Source organism: Pipistrellus kuhlii, unplaced genomic scaffold, assembly GCF_014108245.1.
Source record: "Pipistrellus kuhlii isolate mPipKuh1 unplaced genomic scaffold, mPipKuh1.p scaffold_m20_p_7, whole genome shotgun sequence".
Taxonomy (NCBI): domain Eukaryota; kingdom Metazoa; phylum Chordata; class Mammalia; order Chiroptera; family Vespertilionidae; genus Pipistrellus; species Pipistrellus kuhlii.
In genome coordinates, this window is record NW_023425573.1 from 63116870 (window position 1) to 63136992 (window position 20123).

Consider the following 20123-nt stretch of genomic DNA (forward strand, 5'->3'; position numbering starts at 1 on the left):
ACCCTGTGTCCATGTGAGGAAGAACAAGGAGGAAGCATCTATGACCTGTTGAATTTACAAGTCAATAAGCATTTATTTATTTATTTATTTACTTTGCAGTGTATATTTGAAAAACAACATCATTCAAATAAAGGGACATTAAATTGATAAAGCTTAGAAAATATAGGTTCTGTTTATCAAGCGTGTAAAAACAGAGATTATGCATACATTTATTCTTTTCAACAGCACAGAGTGGGGATTAACAAGAATGGCTGTAGTGGTCAAGACAAGGAGTTTAGGTTTGCAACTTCTTTTTCTGTGAAATGAGATTAATAACAGTTCTATTCTTTGGGGTTATTGTGAGTATTAAGTGAGTTATTATATTAAGTGCAGATCCTGATATATTCAGTTCTCTTATTAAACATTTCTTTTTCATTTTATTCACAACTATAGTCCCATTGCATGATATTCGTGCAAGAATAGGCTTTCCTTCCCCTGGCTTCACTCCCAGCCCCAATGGGACCCAGCAAGCCCTAGCTTCTGTCTGGAGCACAGCTCCTGTAGCTCCCTCTGCTGCATCCCCTCCCCCTCATAGCTGGTGTCCAGCCTGTCCTGGCTCCTCCTATATGTGCAAATTAACCCACCATCTTTGTTGGGTTAATTAGCATACTCACTTTGATTGGCTGTGGATGTAGTGGAGGTACAGTCAATTACATGTTTGTCTCTTATTAGGTAAGATTCTATGACATTTACTGTATTTTACAAAGAGGAAGTATTATTTTCAGCCATGTAGCTTTAATAAACATAACTGAAATGATGAAGGAATGCATTTTGAGAGGAAAATGTGTAACTATCTATAGGAGAAGGTCATATTGGATGATTCCAAATAACTTCAGTCTCTTCCTCATCAGCCACATTTTCCTGCCTCCCTCCTTTCTGTAGGACATGTGCATGGTAGCCCTTTTCCAGCAGACACACCCTGACTTACTGCGTCTTTCCTCTGGGTTCCAGGTGCCATCACCTGCGCGGCCGACATGTTCAGCTGCCAGGGCTCCCACGCCTGTGTGCCCCGGCCCTGGCTGTGCGACGGGGAGCGGGACTGTCCCAATGGCAGCGATGAGCTCTCCACCGCGGGCTGCGGTACGGAAATGGACACGGTGGGGCTGTGCATGTGGGGAAGCTGCCGCTGGTCCTCAAACATTCGCGTTTGGACTGCTCACCATCTCTCCATTCTCTCCCTGGCTCACTCCCTGGACTCACAGGGAGTGTCAGAACTAATGAGCTGGGATGCTCTTCAGAGCAGTTCAGCAAAGCCCTCTGATCCCCTCAAAGCCATTCAAACATGCACAGTTGGGTTATGCATTTTAAAATCGTTTTGATGAACACAGATTTATCATTTTACTTTTGAGATAATGTAACTCCCTGATGTGTGTGTGAGTGTGGTAGGGTTGTTACTTACTATTTAGCATCTTCTACTCTGTCCCCTCTCTCCCACCGTGACAACTTTTAGATCTGCTCATTCCAGATACTCTGTACATGGCTTCTGTGATCCCAAGTAACCACTGATCAGAAGGTCAGTGAACACCTATTAGCCCTATGGATAGGGTGTTAACCCTCAGGTCAGGTAAAAATAGTGTGGCTATTGCTGAATGAAATTGGGGGATCAGAGGTACACCTTTGGAGGTCAGACAATTTACTGTGTTTCTGACTCTAGTCAACCCCAGGAAACTTACAGGGAATGACTTAACAATAAAAATTTAGACAAACGTCTTTGCCTGATCAAGAAAATGAAGAGACTGAATATTTATTTGAATGTGGGTTCCAAGGTCCTCGCATAGGGAACCTGCCCAGCTGAGCAGTTGATCAAAAACATAGCTGTGAACTCTGCTCATTAAAGTGAATTCTACCAATCGTCACTCCGACCTGTCTTCAGGTTTTGAAAATTGTATTTGAAGCCATAATGTAAGTGTGTGTGGGATGTGTATAAGGGGAATAGCGAAAGCAGACAGGAGGAAGAAAGCTTTGAGCAGGCCTACATGCACAGAACCCATGCTACGGTAGAATACTTGACTTTGATCTTGAAACGGATGTGTGTGTCTGTAAAGGTCAATGGGGCCTCTGAGGGCTACATAATGGAGGATCACACATCAATTCAGGGATCCAGATGGTCGCAGTATAGCACTGCTATTGTAATAGTTAACACTCTGGGAGGCATATTAACACTTTGGGCCACACGGGTGCTATTAAGTAAACTATTCTCAAACACAATAAATTGTACTCCAGTGATCTGAACGTGTTAATGCCAGATAAGCCTCTGTTGCTTAGTGTTTTAAAGAACAATTCATGTGTTAGAATTGGCATAATTCACTGGAGTTATATAAGCTGTTGCACATTTCAAAGTTAGAGAAGTTATTAGTAACTGAGTTTTACTTTGATTATAATGGGCAGATTTTAATGCTAGTTCTATTTGGCTTTCATATTATTTTTTAAATAAGTTTCTCAAAAATAAATTATACTTGACTAAATTTATATACACTTGTATTGTATACACACACACACACACACACACTCACATATATTTGTTTTGTCTAGTCATGTATCTGTTTCAATCATTACTGAGTTGAGAGCAGAGATTTTCTTTATTTTCTCTTTAGCTTCCATTGCCCTAGGGGCAGTATCGTGAAGAAGTTCTTTTGGCATAAGTCTGAGATTTTGCTGCCTGTGGATGCTTCTAGTATTTTTATGGTTTCCCGTCTGATGTTTAAGTCCTGTATCCATTTTGAGTTTATATTTGTGTATGGTGTAAGTTGGTGATCTAGTTTCATTCTTTTGCATGTGTCTGCCCAATTTTCCCATCACAATTTATTGAAGAAACTGTCTTGACTCCATTGTATATTCGTGACTCCTTTGCCAAAAATTAATTGAGCATAGTGATTTGGGTTGATATCTGGGTTCTCAATTCTATTCCATTGATCTATATGTCTGTTCTTGTGCCAGTACCAGGCTGTTTTGAGAACAGTGGGTTTGTAATACAGTTTGAAGTCTGGTATTGAGATCCCTCCTACTTTACCCTTCTTTCTCAGGATTGCTGTGGCTATTCGGGGTCTTTTATTGTTCCAAATGAACTTTTGGAGAGTTCTTTCTAGGTCAGTAAAATATGCCGTTGGTATTTTAATGGGGAGTGCATTGAACCTATAGATTGCTTTAGGAAGTATGGACATTTTGATGATATTGATTCTACCAATCCATGAACATGGTATGTTCTTCCATCTCCTTACATCATCCTCTATCTCTTTTTTCAGTGTCGTGTAGTTTTCTGCATATAGGTCCTTTACTTCCTTAGTTAAATTTATTCCTAGGTATCTTAATTTTTTTGGTGCGATGGTAAATGGAATTGTTTTTTTAGTCTCTGTTTCTGTAGTTTCACTGTTGGTGTATAAAAATGCCATGGATTTCTTGGCATTAATTTTGTATCCTGCTACATTGCCAAATTCATTTATTAAGTCAATTAGTTTTTAATGGAGTCTTTTGGGTTTTTTATGTACAATATCATGTCATCTGCAAATAAGGATAACTTTACTTCTTTTCCAATTTGGATGCCTTTTATTTCCTCCTCTTGTCTAATTGCAATGGCTAGTACTTCCAGTACTATGTCAAACAGGAGTGGCAAGAGTGGGCATCCCTGTCTTGTTCCTGTTCTTAGAGGGAATGTTTTTAGTTTTTGCCCATTGAGTATAATGTTGGCTGTGGGTTTATCATATATAACTTTTATTATGTTGAGGTATAATCCTTGTACTCCTACCTTGTTAAGAGTTTTTATCAGGAAAGGGTGTTGGATTTTATCAAATGCTTTTTCTGCATCAATTGATATGACTAAATGATTTTTATCTTTCAATTTGTTTATGTGATGTATCACGTTTATTGATTTGCAGATATTGTACCATCCTTGCATTCCTGGAATAAATCCTACTTGGTCATGGTGTATGATCTTTGTGATGTTCTTCTGGAGTCGATTTGCTAGAATTTTGTTGAGGATTTTGGCATCTATGTTCATGAGGGATATTGGCCTGTAATTCTCTTTCATTGAGTTGTCTTTATCTGGTTTTGGTATTAGGGTGATGCTGGCTTCATAGAAGGAGTTTGGAAGTGTTCCTTCCTCTTGGATTTTTTGGAATAGTCTGAGGAGGATAGGTTTTAGTTCTTCTTGAATGTTTGGTAAAACTCTCCTGTGAAGCCATCTGGCCTTGGGCTTTTGTTTGCTGGAAGCTTTTTGATGACTGTTTCAATTTCTTCCCAAGTCACTGCTCTATTGAGATTTTTAGATTCTTCCTGATTGAGTTTTGGAAGGTTGTATTTTTCTAGGAATATGTCCATTTCCTCCAGGTTGTTCAGTTTGTTGGAATAGAGTTGTTCATAGTATTTTGTAACAATCCGTTGTATTTCGGTAGGGTCTGTTGTTATTTCACCTCTTTCATTTCTGATTTTGTTTATTTGGGTCCTCTCTCTTTGTTTCTTGGTTAGCCTGGCTAGAGGTTCATCTATCTTGTTTATTCTTTCAAATAACCAGCTCTTGGTTTTGTTGATCTTATGTATTGTTTTTTTGGTCTCTATGTCGTTTATCTGTGCTCTGATTTTTGTTATTTCCTTCCTTCTGCTTACAGTGGGCTTTTCTTGTTGCTCCTTTTCTAACTCTTTGAGTTGTAGAGTTAGATCATCTGTTACCCCTTTTTCTAGTTTTTTGCAATAGGCTTGTAAGGATATGAACTTCCCTCTCAAAACTACTTTTGCTGTGTCCCATAGATTTTGGATTGTTGTGTTTTCATTGTCATTTGTTTCCAGGATGTTTTTAATTTCTTCCTTGATTTCTCTGGTAACCCAGTCCTTGTTTAATAGCATGCTGTTTAGTCTCCATGTGTTTGATTTCTTTGGATTATTTTTATTGTAGTTAATTTCCAGTTTTATGCCATTATGGTCTGAGAAGATACTTGATATGATTTCTATCTTCTTGAATTTGAAGAGACTTTCCCTATGTCCCAAAATGTGGTCTATCTTTGAGAATGTCCCATGTGCACTTGAGAAGAATGTATATTCTGTGGCTTTGGGGTGGAGTGTTCTGAAGATGTCAATTAATTCCATCTGGTCTAGTGAGTCATTTAGGATTGATATTTCTTTGCTGATTTTTTGTTTAGATGATTTGTCGAAGGGTGACAGTGGGGTATTAAAATCTCCTACTATGATTGTATTGCTATTAATCTCTCTCTTAATGTCCTCCAGCAATTTTTTTGTGTATTTGGTTGCTCCTGTATTGGGTGCATATATATTTACCAGGGTTATTTCTTCTTGTTGGGTTGTTCCCTTTAATATTATGAAGTGACCTTCATTATCTCTTATTATGTCCTTCACTCTGAGATCTAATTTGTCAGATATAAGTATTGCTACCCCAGCTTTTTTTTCATTTCCATTTGCCTGGAAAACTTTTTTCCATCCCTTCACCCTCAGTCTGTGTGCATCTTTTTTTCTGAGGTGGGTTTCTTGTAGACAACAGATGTATGGGTCTTGTTTTCTTATCCAATCTGTTACCCTATGTCTTTTGATTGGAGCATTTAATCCATTTACATTTAAGGTTATTATTGATAGGTACTCATTTGACGCCATTTTTATTCTATACCCGTGTTCCTTCACTTCCTATTTCTTTATTTTTACAGTAGACCCTTTAGCATTTCTTGCATTGCTGGTTTGGTGGAGATAAATTCCTTTAGTCTTTTTTTGTCTGTGAAGCTCCTGATTTCCCCTTCAATTTTGATTGATAGCCTTGCTGGGTACAGTATTCTTGGATTCAGACCCTTCCTTTGCATGACTTTGGATATTTCATCCCATTCCCTTCTGGCCTGATAAGTTTCTGTTGAGAAATCAGTTGCTAGTCTGATGGGGGTTCTTTTGTATGTAACTTTCTGTCTCTCTCTGGCTGCTTTTAAGATTCTTACTTTGTTGTTGTTGTTTGCCAATTTGATTATAATGTGCCTTGGAATCTGTCTTCTGGGATTCATTTTGCTTGGGACTCTGCGAGCATCTTGGATTTGTGTGGGTTTTTTCTTCTCTATTTCAGGAAAGTTTTCTGTCATTATTTCTTGAAATACTTTTTCCATGTCTACCTCAGTTTCCTTTTCTTCTGGAACCCCTATTATTCGAATATTATTTTGTTTTGTATTGTCCCGAAGCTCCCGTAGGCTCTCCTCCTGCTTTTTAATCTTTTTTTCTAGAAGCTGCTCTACTTGGATATTTTTTTCCATCTTATCTTCTAGCTCACTGATGCGGTCCTCTGCTTCATCTAGTCTACTCTTGATGCTTTCTATTGAGTTCTTTATGGTAGCGATATCATTTTTCATTTCTTCTTGGTTCTTCTTCAATTCCTCATGGTTCTTCTTCAATTCCTCATGGTTCTTCCTCATTTCTTCTTGGTTATTGTCAAATTTCCCTTCCATTCTTTTTAGCCATCCTATGATCATTATTCTGAATTCTTGCTCTGGTAGGCTGCTTACCTCTGACTCGTTTTCTTCCTTTTCTTGTGATGCCTGCTTTTCTTTCATGTGCGGACTATGTTTTTGTCTCCCCATGGCCTCTCTTCTCAGGATGTCTGGTTATGTGGTGTTCCTTCTCCTGTGTTGATTTAAAGGTACAAAATACAACACTACCAGGTACAACACAAGAGGCACTTAATAGGAATGTATTTACAATATTAATAACCTCTAATAAAGATGACCACTAGAGAAAGGCAACTTAGGGGATAGGAGAGAAGGAAGAAAGGTAAAAATAAAATAAAGAAAAATTTAAAAAAGTAAAAATTAAAATTAAAAAAAAATTAAGTAAATTAAAAAAAATTAAAAAAGAGGGATAAAGAGATAGAAAAAGAGGAAAAAAGCAATGACAAAATGAAGTTGAAAAACAGGGGAAAAAAGAAAGGAGAGAGAGAGAGAGAGAGAGAGAGAGAGAGAAAGAGAGAGAAGAAGCAAACTAAAAGAGAAATGGGAAACAAACTATATATATGTGGAGAAAATTGCCATAGAACAACCACTGAACCCAGCCAATGCCAGTAACAATACTTGGAGATTAATACAAACTACAATATCCCCTATTATTAAGTAAGGCTATGATATACAGAAGTAAAAGAAACAAACAAAAACAGAGGTTTTTTTTTTTTTTTTAAATACAAAGCAACAATAACAACACATTAATAAGCATAACAATTTCACTAACAAGCATAAAAATTCACAATAATCAACCTTCACTCAAACAATGCGAAAAGGATAGAGGGGAGAACAGTTTTTTTTTTTTGTTTTTTTTTTAACTAGTTAATATAGTGCAGAGATTGGTATTTATACACTTGGATCAAGGGTAGGAACTTAGGCCTATAAGTATAGTGAGAGTTTTAGCAGGGCGTATACAGAAAGAATAGAGGAAAAACTAAAGCCGGAAAGGGATAGGATAAACTGTAGACTAAAAGGGTAAAGTTTAGTAAGAGAGTGATGGTGTAAAGGTCGAGTTGAGATAGGGTTGAATGATGCTATAGTAGAGATTAAAATAGAATGAAGGTTACTCCCAATGTAAAATAAAGAAAAAATAAAATGGTACTGGAGAGGAAAAAAGAAAAAAAGAAAAAAGAAAAAAAAGAAACAAAAATTGCAAAATAGCAGTAGTAATAGTGATGATAGAGATTGAAAAATGTAATAATTAAAAAGGTAAAATCAAGTAAGGAAAAAAGAAAAAAAATTGTTTCTTAAGTAAAAGATATAAAAAATGAAAATTAAATAAAAGATGTAAAAAATGAAAATAAAATAAATAATAGTAAAATTAGCATAAAAATGTCCAGTAGTGGTCATTCACTTCCTCTGTTAATGTATTTGGCACTCCTGATTCTCGGCCCAGACAGTCTTGCAGATCCTAGCATTCCACTGCACCTCAGATTTGTAAGGTAATCCTTAATTTTAAGTAGGGTATATCTTAGTTATTTGTGTCCATTTATTTTTGATTAATTAAAAGATAAAAGAAAAGAAAAGAGAGAAAAAAAAAAAGGCAGTTTGTAATTCAGCTCTTAGGTGTCAGTGTTACCGGTTTGACTTCCCAGTCTTTTTGGTTGCTCTGGCCTTCTTTCTCTATGGCTCTAGCTGGCAGGGTGCCAGCTGGCTCCCAGACTATCTCTTCTGGCTCCGATCCCTTGTTTCCAGGAAGGCAATTTCCCCCTGCGATTTCCCGGATATGCCCAACTGTGCAGTCCTTCCTTAGTATTCAGACGCAAGCGGGTGAAGGGGATCAGGCGCCAAGGTGTCCAGATGTTCCGCCCTTGGCGGGACAGCCGCGATTCTTAACACTCTGTCCAGTGTCCCCTGGGGTTTTAAAAAAGTCCTGCTTCTGGGGAGGATTACGTCAAACCCAGCACTAGGTGTCGCTGCAGCCTTCTTTGGTTGCCGCTTGGCGGGCAGTAGTGCGCACTCCCGGCTACAGTGGGGGAGGGGCCGGAGCTCCCAGGCTACCATAGCTGCCTGCGCCTCTGGACCCCGATCCCCCAGGCTGTCCCCGAAAACTCTGACCTTTCCGTGGGTGACCAAAGAACTCCCCTGAATCCCCGTGTTTGTGCCGATTCGGGCATCTCAACTGCTCGATGGACCTCCTCGCTGTGGGTTTTCCAGGCCTCAGAGAAGCTCCTCCTTTCTTGGTAAGATGGCACAGCCTTCCCTCTGGGAGAGCTCGCCGGGAGAGCTCGCCATGGCCGCGGCAGTGCTGGCCTCCTGGTCAGGAAATCCTGTCCAGCGGACCTTTCCTTACCTTCCTTGATAATTCCGCTGCCCCTTAGCTGCCAATCAACATTCCCTGAGCGACTCAGACGCTGCTTCTATCTGTTCTGGGACCAGAGTCAGAACAAGTCCGACTGTTCAGTCGCCATCTTCAAGCTCTGCCCCGAGATTTTCTTTCTTCATAGAGTTTGAGGCAGCCTTGGGTAGGGAACTGATAGGCATGTAAAAGAATAATTATAATAGCTCAAGTGTTAGGAAAGGCCTGTATAATAAAAGCCTGATATGCAAATTGTCCCCTTGACCAGGAGTTTGACTGTTCACTATGATGTGCGCTGATCACCAGGGGGTGGTGTAGAACATGGCAGGTATCAGCAACACGCTGCAACCTCTCTCTGGCTATCTGGGTGTGGGGGTGATGGGGATGGAGGTACATGAGAATGCGGGATGTCCACCACGCTCGCTCTTACTCTTCCCACTGCCCACGCCTGAGACACCAGGGCTTGAGTGCGGGGAAAGCCCCTGTGCTCAGGTGCCAGGCAACCACGAGGAGCCTGCCCCGCACCCATGCAGACTCTTTTGGGCTCCCTGAGGGCTCATGCAGGAGCCGGTCTGGGATGCTGGCTGGGAGAAAATGCATTGCCCACCAAGCTAACATGCAGCGCCACTGGGCAGCCCAGAGGTCCACGCTATGCCCCAGCCCACAGTGTTTGGCCATGCTCACCACATCACTGCATGGGGACTCAGGCTCTGTGACTCAGGTGAGTGGGGCAGGTAGAGGCCCAGGGGCCCAGGTGCTGCCCAGCTGAGACCTGCCCTTCCATGCCAGGTGCTTGCATTTTGATCCAAGGTCAGGCCTAGGGATCACACCGTGCACAAATTTTGTGCACCAGGCATCTAGTGTATTTATAAAAGATACTAGGTCATCACAAATAAATATATATTTAAAGCCTAGAAATCTCATGGAAGGACTTGAAGAAAAAAGCAAAGCTATAATCTGAGTCATAATGTTCAAAGAGAAAAAAGAGAGTTGTTCTAGATTGAGGAAGATGCCTCTTAAGACAGAAGAGAAGGGTTGGAAAACATCTAGACTTATTCATGTGTTCACTATATGTCCATTATTTTTTGTGGATGCTTTTGTTTACATTATTGAATTTCCTCAATATCTCAGGGAAGTGTTTTCGGGGATCTTCCAAAAATAATTGTCAGATAGAAATTCAAAGTGCTTCTAGGAATTTGAGTACATAAAATGAGCTGATCTGCTTTTTACAATTTACCTAGTTCTGACAAGAAATTCATCAGATAGATTTTATTTTCTTCACTAAATGCAAAAAGAAACAGATGCATAGCTCAGAGGGTGTGGGTCAGAGGTTGAGCATCAACCCTGAAACCAGGAGGTCACAGTTGATTTTCAGTCAGGGCACATGTTGGAGTTCTGGGTTTGATCCCCAGTAGGGGACATGCAGGAGGCAGCTGATCAATGATTCTCTCTCATCATTGATATTTCTATCTCTCCCTCTCCCTCTCCCTTTCTCTCTTAAAAAAAAAAGAAAGAAAGATAGAAAAGAAACAGATGCAAAAAGAAGATAAATAGCTTTCTCAAGATACAAATGTAAGAGGTAGAGTGATTTTTGCAAAGCCTTCCTCTTTCGTGTATATGATGATGAGAATTAAGATATAATCAACATATAATCAATATATAATTAAGATATAATATGGTATTAGTTTTAGGTATATAACGTGATGTGGAATATGCATATTTTGTGAAATTATAATTACAGTAAGATAGTGAACATTCATTATATAGCAGATTAGTAACATTGGAAATATCTCAAATCTTGAATTTTATCATAGCACTTATCCTTTAAATGTAAGAAAATGCAATCTAAAAATGTTTATATAATCTCTTCAAACCTCTATGATTCCATGCACAAGATATCAAAATTTACTTCATCTGCACAAATTGCCATTTTTTGAACATCTGCTGAAATTTTAAAGCCTGTTTTGATCCACCATTTTTCCCACTGGTAAGGGCCCTTGCTAGATAAAGTGCAACTTTCATGGGTCACTTTTCTTAAATGATTGATATTTTATTTCCTATTTTAATGTGATACTGTGGTTGTGCTCATCACACCATAAATATTAACCTACTTTAAGTCTTACAGTCACCTATTTTCTTTTCTTCTGAAAATAGTAACTTTCTCATACGTTTTGACTATTTTTTCACTTTTTAATGAGCATTGGCACTTATGGTCTTTTCAGTTTCATTTTTTGATAAATAAAGCAAAATTTTATCCCTTTACTAGCATTGGTACAGAAGAGAGAAAAACTTAGCCACATTATTACACTTCATTAACTTTTCAAACTTTTATTTATTTATTTTAATCTTTATTGTTAAATCACAAATGAACTTTTGGATTCCACCTTTGGCAAACTTACAAATTGCTCAAAAACCTGAATTTTTGGGTTAATTCTAGAACAGTTGAAGGCATTAATACTAAAACTTTGAATTACATATCTATTTATATTTATATATTCCAATATATTAATAAATGTGTATTAATATATGTTATTAATTTATCTGATATGTTAAATATTTTGAAAAGTTAAATTTCTAAATAACTATGAATTACTGAGTATAACAGCAAATATTCTCTAAGCTCCTAAGGTGGGGGAAGATAAAATAGGAATTAATCTAACTTTGGTTTTTGTGATATCTTTCTTAGCTCCCAATAATACATGTGATGAGAATGCTTTCATGTGCCATAATAAAGTGTGCATTCCCAAGCAGTTTGTTTGTGACCATGACGATGACTGTGGAGATGGCTCTGATGAGTCTCAGCAGTGTGGTAAGTGTACCTAAACTTCTCCTGTAAACAGCCTCGGGCTAAATAATAGCCTTTCAAAATGACTCAAAGAATATATAAATAAACAACAAATACAAAGATACACATTCTTTAACATCATTAAAGACATTCAAGTTCAGTAATACACAGACTACATGTAACCTCTTTAAACTCTCCAATAATTATACATTTACTTGGAAGTCATACATTCTTGTAGTGTATTCTTATCAGAAAACACAATAAAAATGTTTCTAAAAATATATTTGATTTTGCGAACTTTGAAGTACACAAAGATAATATGCTGCCATCTATCTAGTTCATTCTTACAGCCAAATCAAATAATTCAGTGAAAGAGAGAAGTATAATTCACAACTACCAGGATAACTGAATACTGAGCATTTTCCTTTAATCTTATCTTACTTACACATGTACTAGTACTTATTTCTTAAGATGTAATATGATGATCTATCTTTTCACTACATGTATAAAGTGATAAGTGTATATATATATGTATATATATACATATATATATATATATAGTGAAAAGATAAATATATAATAACTATATATATATGTCATAAATACATACATAACTTTTTTTCTCTTTATTGATTAAGGTATTATATATGTGTCCTTATCCCCCCATTGCCCCCCGCACTCCCCCACACATGCCCTCACCACCCTGATGTCTGTGTTCACTGGTTGGGCTTATATACATGCATACAAGACCTTTGGTTGCTCCTTCTCCCTTACCCCCATCCTTATCTACCTTCTCTCTGAGGTTTGATGGTCTGATAGATGCTTCTCTGTCTCTGAATCTGTTCATCAGTTTATGTTGTTTATTATATTCCACAAATGAATGAGATCATGTGATATTTATCTTTCTCAATCTGGCTTATTTAACTTAGTATAATGCTCTCCAGTTCCATCCATGCTGTTGCAATGGTAAGAATTCCTTCTTTTTTACCGCAGAGTAGTATTCCATTGTGTAGATGTACCACAGTTTTTCAATCCACTCATCTGCTGATGGGCACGTAGGCTATTTCCAAATCTTAGCTATTGTGAATTGTGCCTCTATGATCATAGGGGTGCATATATCCTTTAAAACACCAATAAAACCTGATTGGTGTTTTAGTTTCTTGGGATATATTCCTAGAAGTGGGATCACTGGGTCAAATGGGAGTCCCATTTTTAGTTTTTTGAGGAAACTCCATACTCTTCTCCACAGTGGCTGCACCAGTCTGCATTCCACCAGCAGTGCACATCCTTGTCAGCACTTGTCATTTGTTGATTTGTTGATGATAGCCATTCTGACTCTGACAGGTGTGAGGTGGTACCACATTGTTATTTTGATTTGCATCTCTCAGATGTTTAGTGACTTTGAGCATGTTTTCATATGTCTCTTGGCCTTCCTTATGTCCTCTTTCATAAGGTATCTATTTAGGTCCATTGCTCATTTCTTTTTTATTGTGTTGTTTATCTGCCTTTTCTTAAGTTGTATGAGTTCCCTGTAAATGTTAGAGATTAAAACCTTATCGGTGATAACATTGGCAAATATGTTCTCCCATGCAGCGGATTTTCTTATTTTGCTATACAGGAGCTTTTTATTTTGATGTAGTCCCAATTGTTTATTTTCTCTTTAGTTTCCATTGTTCTAAGCTGTATTGGTGAAGATATTGTTTCAGCATATGCCTGCGATTTTGCTGCCTGTGCATTCCTCTAATATTTTCAAGTTTTCCCATCTTATGTTTAAGTCCTTTATCCATTTTGAGTTTATTTTTGTGTATGATGTAAGATGGTGATCTAGTTTCATTTTTTGCATGTATCTGTCCAACTTTCCAACACCATTTGTTGTAAAGACTGTCTTGACTCCATTGTATGACTCCATACATAACTTTTGAGGGAAAAAATCAATATATTAAAAATTCCCAGTTGAAGTTCTAACCTTATATAAACCTACTATTTTGGTAAATATTTAAATGTCTACCAGAATAAATACAAAATGTGAAATCCACATACATCCACCAAATGCAGTATATTTAGTGCCTCCTCTGTCCTGCCTATGCAGTGTCTACAGCCTTGGTCTTAGATATGAGTCTCTTTGAATTCAATGGATATCAGTTTTTATGATCATTCCACCATTAAGTCATCGATCCAATGTGATATTCTAAAAGTTACACAATGATTTAAGATTTAATTCTATGTGTCTGATTGAATATATTTCCTCTGCTAGATACTATATTTGTTTGATATAGAGATGAATTGACAGGCCCCACTAGGAAAACTCATTAAAAAATTAGGAATACAATATAATATAACATACATTGTCAGGTATAAATAAGTATCACAATGCATGAAATCAGAGTGGAGAAAATTATTATTTAAGCACTGAAGAAGCAGGGAATGTTAGTGAGAGAAAATCCTGTTTAGATGCTACAGACAAGAATATGACATGGTGGCTAAGCATGGAATCTACAACCAGACAGCCTGGTTCATATTCTGGCTCTGCCACTTACTAGCTGTGTGTGACATGGAAAAGGTATTTCACCTTCCAGGGTCTCGATTTCCTAAGCTGTGAAAAATTGTAATAGCATTGCTAAACTTGGAGGTCCAATAAGAAAATTAAGTGAGTTATTAGTGTTTCAGAGTGCTTAGAGTAGTTCCGTAAACACAGAGCAAATTCTGTATACATTTACAAAGATCTGCAAATTGAAATAATTGAGGAGTAGCAATTAATTTTTTGTGATGTAAATTGAAACCAGAAAATTAGGTTGAAATTAGATTCTAAAAATTCAGAAAAATAATATTAAATAATTTGTATTTAATTATTTTGTCTCTAAGTGGTCAGAGCACATTTTGAAACAGAGGGATGTCTCAGTCAAATTTATGTTTTAGGACCATCTTTTGCAGCAGAGTGGATGAAATGCTGTCATGGCAAAGGAGAACAGTAGTTGTTAGGAGGTGGTTGCAATCGTTCTGATGTTTAATGATGTGATTCTGAACCAGGGAAGAAACAGTGGGATAGAAAGTGCAGAGGGGGATCAGAATTAACTTACAGTTAGATATGGATAAATGAGTATTTCTAACTTTATGACTTGATAGGTGGTGGTGTTAATTCATGTTGGAACATAGGAGTTTAAGGGCTAGTTTTCCTGGTGCAGAAGAAAGATCTAACAAAATTTTTTTTTTTTTATATTATGAAAATGAAATGTTAATCAGTTAATCATATATAGTGAATGTCTGAAAATTTGGTTCTAAAGGCCAGAACTGTGATCTGGACAAATAATGTTTGTTGTATTTTGGTTGATTTTTTTTTAAAAAAAATTAATAAATCTTTATTGTTCAGATTATTACAATTGTTTCTCCTCTTTCCCTCCATATCTCTCCTCCACTGTTCTCATTCATAGGTGTATGATTTTTGTCTAGTCTCTTCCTGTACTCCCCACATCCCTTTCCCCCTGAGAATTATCAATCCACTCCCATTCTATGCCCCTGATTCTATTATATTCATCAGTTTATTCTGTTCCTCAAATAATGTTAATTCAGTGGCCATCAGCGTAAAAGTGATACTTAAAGATGATAAAGAATTATTTAATTTATTTTTACATATTTCTGCAGTTTCCAAAATATCTACAATGAATGCATATTGCTTTTTTTAAATTTAAAGATGAAAGTCTTACAAAATCCAGGGTTTGATCACAGCTTCACCATTTATGTGAACCCAGCTAGATCACTTTACCTTCTTTATCTGGCTTCATTATCTTAAAGATAATTCTAAAGGCTTCCATTTTGTTTTTCATTCTAAGGGAACTCTTTAGAATAACCTTGAACAGAGATGGTACACTGGGGTACTGCGTTCTTGTTTTCTCACCTAGAAAAAGTAACAGACCTTGTTTTGCAACTTTATTTTCTGGACTTCTGTCCTACTTCCCAACCACAAATATTTCTTGCAAGTATGACCACTGTCCCAGATGGAAATAGAAACATATCCACATGGCTAATTATGTTTAGTGTAGATTAGAGATTGCAGTTTTAAATAATGTTTGTGATAGCCCTAACTGGTTTGTCATAGCCCTATCCATACCCCTCAGTAGGTAGATAGAGCATCATCAGTCTATGGATTGAAGAGTTTGATTCCAGTCAGGGGCATTTACCTTGGTTGAGGGCTCTATCTCACATAGGGGGTGTGCAGGAGCCAGCTGATTGATGTTTCTCTCACATCAATGTTTCATTAATATATTTTACTGATTTTTCACAGAGTGGAAGGGAGAGAGAGATAGAGAGTTAGAAACGTCGATGAGAGAGAAACATCGACCAGCTGCCTCTTGCACATCCCCTACCGGGGATGTGCCTGCAACCATTGTACATGTCCCTGACCAGAATCGAACCCTGGACCTTTCAGTCCACAGAACGACGCTCTACCACTGAGCCAAACTGGCTTCGGCTCACATCAATGTTTCTAACTCTCATTCCCTCTCCCTTTCTCTCTGTAAAACAAACAAACAAAAACAAAATTAAATAGATAGATAGATAGATAAATATCAATAAAATATGAATAATGTTAATCATATAAATAATATAAATTAGAATCTTTATTTCTTTGTCTCTAGAATACCAACCATGTAATGCAGAAGAATTCAGTTGTGCTGATGGACGGTGTCTTTTAAATACACAATGGCAGTGTGATGGAGACTTTGACTGCCCTGACCATTCTGATGAAGCACCTTTAAATTCCAAATGCAAAAGTGCAGGTACAGAAAATATATGAATTCGTGCTTATTCCAAAATCTGTCTTTTTTAAATGGCAAAATTGTGCCTCTGATTTGCTTAGTATGGTAGACAAAGAAAGGAAATGCAATCACTAAGCATTGATGTATCTAGTGACACTATGCAGGATCTAATAATGTTTTGAAGCTAGTTTTATAAATTTAGTCTGTGCTAAAAACATGAAGATTTCAGGCAATGAATCTGATGAATCCATCACCCTGACCCTTCAAAAAGGTCACCTTTTCTTAATACATTATTTTATGTGAATAAAGTTTCCCTGCTAAACTTCAAACATTCAAACATAAAAAAAGTTGAGATTTACTGAGAGAAAGTCTGTGTCATTCATATTTAGGCAAAATAAAATAAATTGCATATTAAATAAATATATACATAGCCAAACTTGGTTTATTGATAATTTCAGTATTCTTTACTTAGTCATATTTTTAAAATATATTTGTATTGATTTCAGAGAGGAAGGGAGAGGGAGAGAGAGGTGGAAACATCAATGATGAGAGAAAATCATTGATTGACTGCCTCCTGCATGCCCCCAACTTGAGATTGAGCCCAGAAACATGCATGTGCCCTGACTGGGAATCGAACCAGTGAACTCTTGGTTCATAGGTAGACACTCAACCACCAAAGCATACCTGGCCATAGTCATGTATTTTAAAGTAAAAACTACTCATGTAGTTTGCATGTTAATAAGCTTTCTTTTATCATGTTAAATAATGAGTAACATTCAAATCATTAGGAATAGAGTAGCTGCAAAGTCTGAACTTCTTTCTGTGGCTAGATATGGAACAACTATTATTCACTAAAAATGTATTTTTTATGCCCTGATTTTAAAATGTCAATGTTATGTTTCCAAGATGAAAAAAAAATTAGGACTATCTACGTATTCTGGATTCATAATTTTTATTGACATTTAATTTCACATAGAGACCTATGGCTTGAGAGAAATGTTAAACTATCATTATACTTTGATCTCAATTGTGACAATTGAGATGAAGACAGAAATATTCCATTAATTTTACTATAGTCACATTAAAAAAAAAAAACTTTCTTAATGAGTTTTAGAGAGGGAGGAAGGGAGAGGGAGAGATAGAAACATTTACATGAGAGTAAAACATTGATTGGCTGTCTCCTTTTTGCTCCCTACTGGGGATCAAACCCAAAACTCCAGCATGTTCCTTGACTGTGAATTGAACTAGGAACCTTTTGGTGCATGGGACAATGTCCTACCAACTGAGTCACACTGGCCAGAGCTACAGACACGTATCTAGATTGTTAATTTTTATGATAAATCAGTATACAATGGGTTGAGCAAACATGCAGTTTGCTTTTGGTTTTCTATACTTTGTGTATAAATAGAAAGCATTTTACATGTACATATGTATTCACTATGATTTTAGATAACTTACCATATTTGTGAACAACTGTAGTATAAAAACAATGGCATGCCCTTTATATTCCATTCATTTTATTTTCTTTTTCCAGAACAGTCATGCAACAGTTCATTTTTCATGTGCAAAAATGGCAGGTGCATTCCCAGTGGAGGTCTTTGTGACAATAAGGATGACTGTGGCGATGGCTCAGATGAGAAAAACTGCCATATAAATGAATGTTTGAGTAAGAAAGTCAGTGGATGTTCGCAAGATTGCCAGGACCTCCCAGTTGGTTACAAGGTTGGTATTCATCAAAAATAGAAAATCACTGAATGCATTAGAATTTGACTAGGCAAGAATAAAAATAAAAAAAAAGATTGATGACACAGACAACAGTATGGTCATTGCCAGAGGGGAGGAGGTGTGGGGAGGTAGAAGAAAGCAAAGGGGGGATAAATGATGACAGAAGGAGAACTGGCCTGGGGTGGTAAACATATAACACAATATACAGATGATGTATTGTAGAATTGTATGCCTGAAACCAGTATTATTTATTAACCAACTAGAGGCCCAGTGCATGAAATTCATGCAAGGGTGGCCTGGGGAACTGGGGGTGGGGGGGGAAGGGGTTGTCTCATCCAAGCCTGCACCCTTTCACTGTCTGGGAGCCCTCATGGGATGTCTGACTACATTTTTAAAAATGTGAAGGCCTGGCCAGGGCTGGGGTTTAACACCCCTCCGAATGGAAGCTTTAATATCAAAATGTGCTCAGGAGGGGCGGGAAGCAGGTCCCAGAGAGGAAAGAGAAAGGTTAAAAAGAGAAACTGCTGCCAAAACTGGTTTGGCTCAGTGGTAGAGCGTCGGCCTGCGGACTGAAAGGTCCCGGGTTTGATTCTGGTCAGGGGCATGTACATTGGTTGCCGGCACATCCCCAGTAGGGGGTGTGCAAGAGGCAGCTGGTCGATGTTTCTCTCTCATCGACGTTTCTAGCTCTCTATCCCTCTCTCCTCCTCTCTGTAAAAAATCAATAAAATATATTTAAAAAATAAATAAATAAAAAAGAGAAACTGCTGAACATGGTAAGGGGGAGGGGGATAATTATAGAGAAGGAGGGAGGGAGGCAGGGTCCAGGTTCTTAAGGGAAAAGTGAATTGGGGGAGGGTGGGAGGAATAAGAAAGAGACACATGAGGAAGGAAGGGAGAGAAGGGAGGAGGGAGGGAGGGAAAAGGGCCACAGGAAGTTCAAAGGGAGGGAGGGAAGCAAAGCAGGAAAGAGAAGGATGCTAAAATGGGGTGGGATCAGGAAAATAGTTAAATAAAAAGAAGAAACAGAATATGAAAGTGAGGGGAGTTTAAAAGGAAGAGTTAGTAAGACAATTAAGTACAGGGTGATTTTTCTAAAAATCAATGGGAAAAATATCTTCGTTTTTTATATATCGATATATATATATATATATATATATTGTGTGTGTGTGTGTGTGTGTGCGCAAAATTACTTAAATGGAGAATTTCTATATGTGCAACTCATAATAATAATGTGTAATTTTGTGAAAATATACTCAGGAAGACAAGAAAATCAAAATATTTTTCAATATATGCTGAATAAAGAAAAAAAATAAGAAAGAGAAGCTCAGTGTTTAGGAAGATTACTGCTATATTAATAGCTGCATTATATATGTATGTAACTCCTAAATTCCCATTTCTTCCCTCATCCTCCTCCCCATGCATATTTGAAGTTAAATGGGCTAATCATTTATTTACCACAAAACTGGAGAATACTTTTTTTTTTCATATGAGCAGGGGAAAAGAACAGAACACATGAAGTATTAGAACTGAGTGCAGGTACATTAACAAAATAAATCAAACCTGCTAGCCTAATTGCTTTCTGTTAGTACCATTTTCCTGAAGAGAGTGTTTTACTGACAAAATTGATGGACAGAAATAGCATTTTAAAGCATCTGCTTCATTCACATTGGTATGGAGGATGCAAACAAACAAAATATTAAAATTAAAGTTGTATGTTCAGTAAATTGATTGTGTAAGTGCAGGAAAGTCTCTGGAGGAGCAATTCATTGGAAATAGTGTGTTTTAATGGAGCACTAGCTCCATGTGAATCACAATAGGATATGGCTCTTATAAAACACAGAGGGAGTCTAATGGCAGTTCAGGCCATTGCCGAGGTCAGTTTTTGTTCTACTGAGTGTTGCACCGATTGGAATGTACCTAGGTACTGTGGATGTGTTTGTGCATGGCACTTTAAGAGGACCCTATACAAATTTGTACTCCAGAAGCATACAGGGTCTAGAATACACAAAAATGTTTGTTTTTCCATACCTTTAAAATATCAGCATTTTTATTTT

The 20123-nt window shown here is 37.3% G+C and overlaps 1 protein-coding gene across 1 annotated transcript in view; it reads left to right on the forward strand.

Annotated features, from left to right (window-relative positions):
* The window catches only part of LRP1B (LDL receptor related protein 1B), a 1573107-nt gene that overhangs the window by 1319250 nt on the left and 233734 nt on the right, over window positions 1-20123 (forward strand). The window contains exons 52-55 of the mRNA XM_036421500.2: window positions 991-1119; window positions 11492-11614; window positions 16222-16362; window positions 17876-18063. Coding sequence (XP_036277393.2) covers window positions 991-1119; window positions 11492-11614; window positions 16222-16362; window positions 17876-18063 — 581 coding nt within the window. The remainder of the gene's footprint in view (window positions 1-990; window positions 1120-11491; window positions 11615-16221; window positions 16363-17875; window positions 18064-20123) is intronic.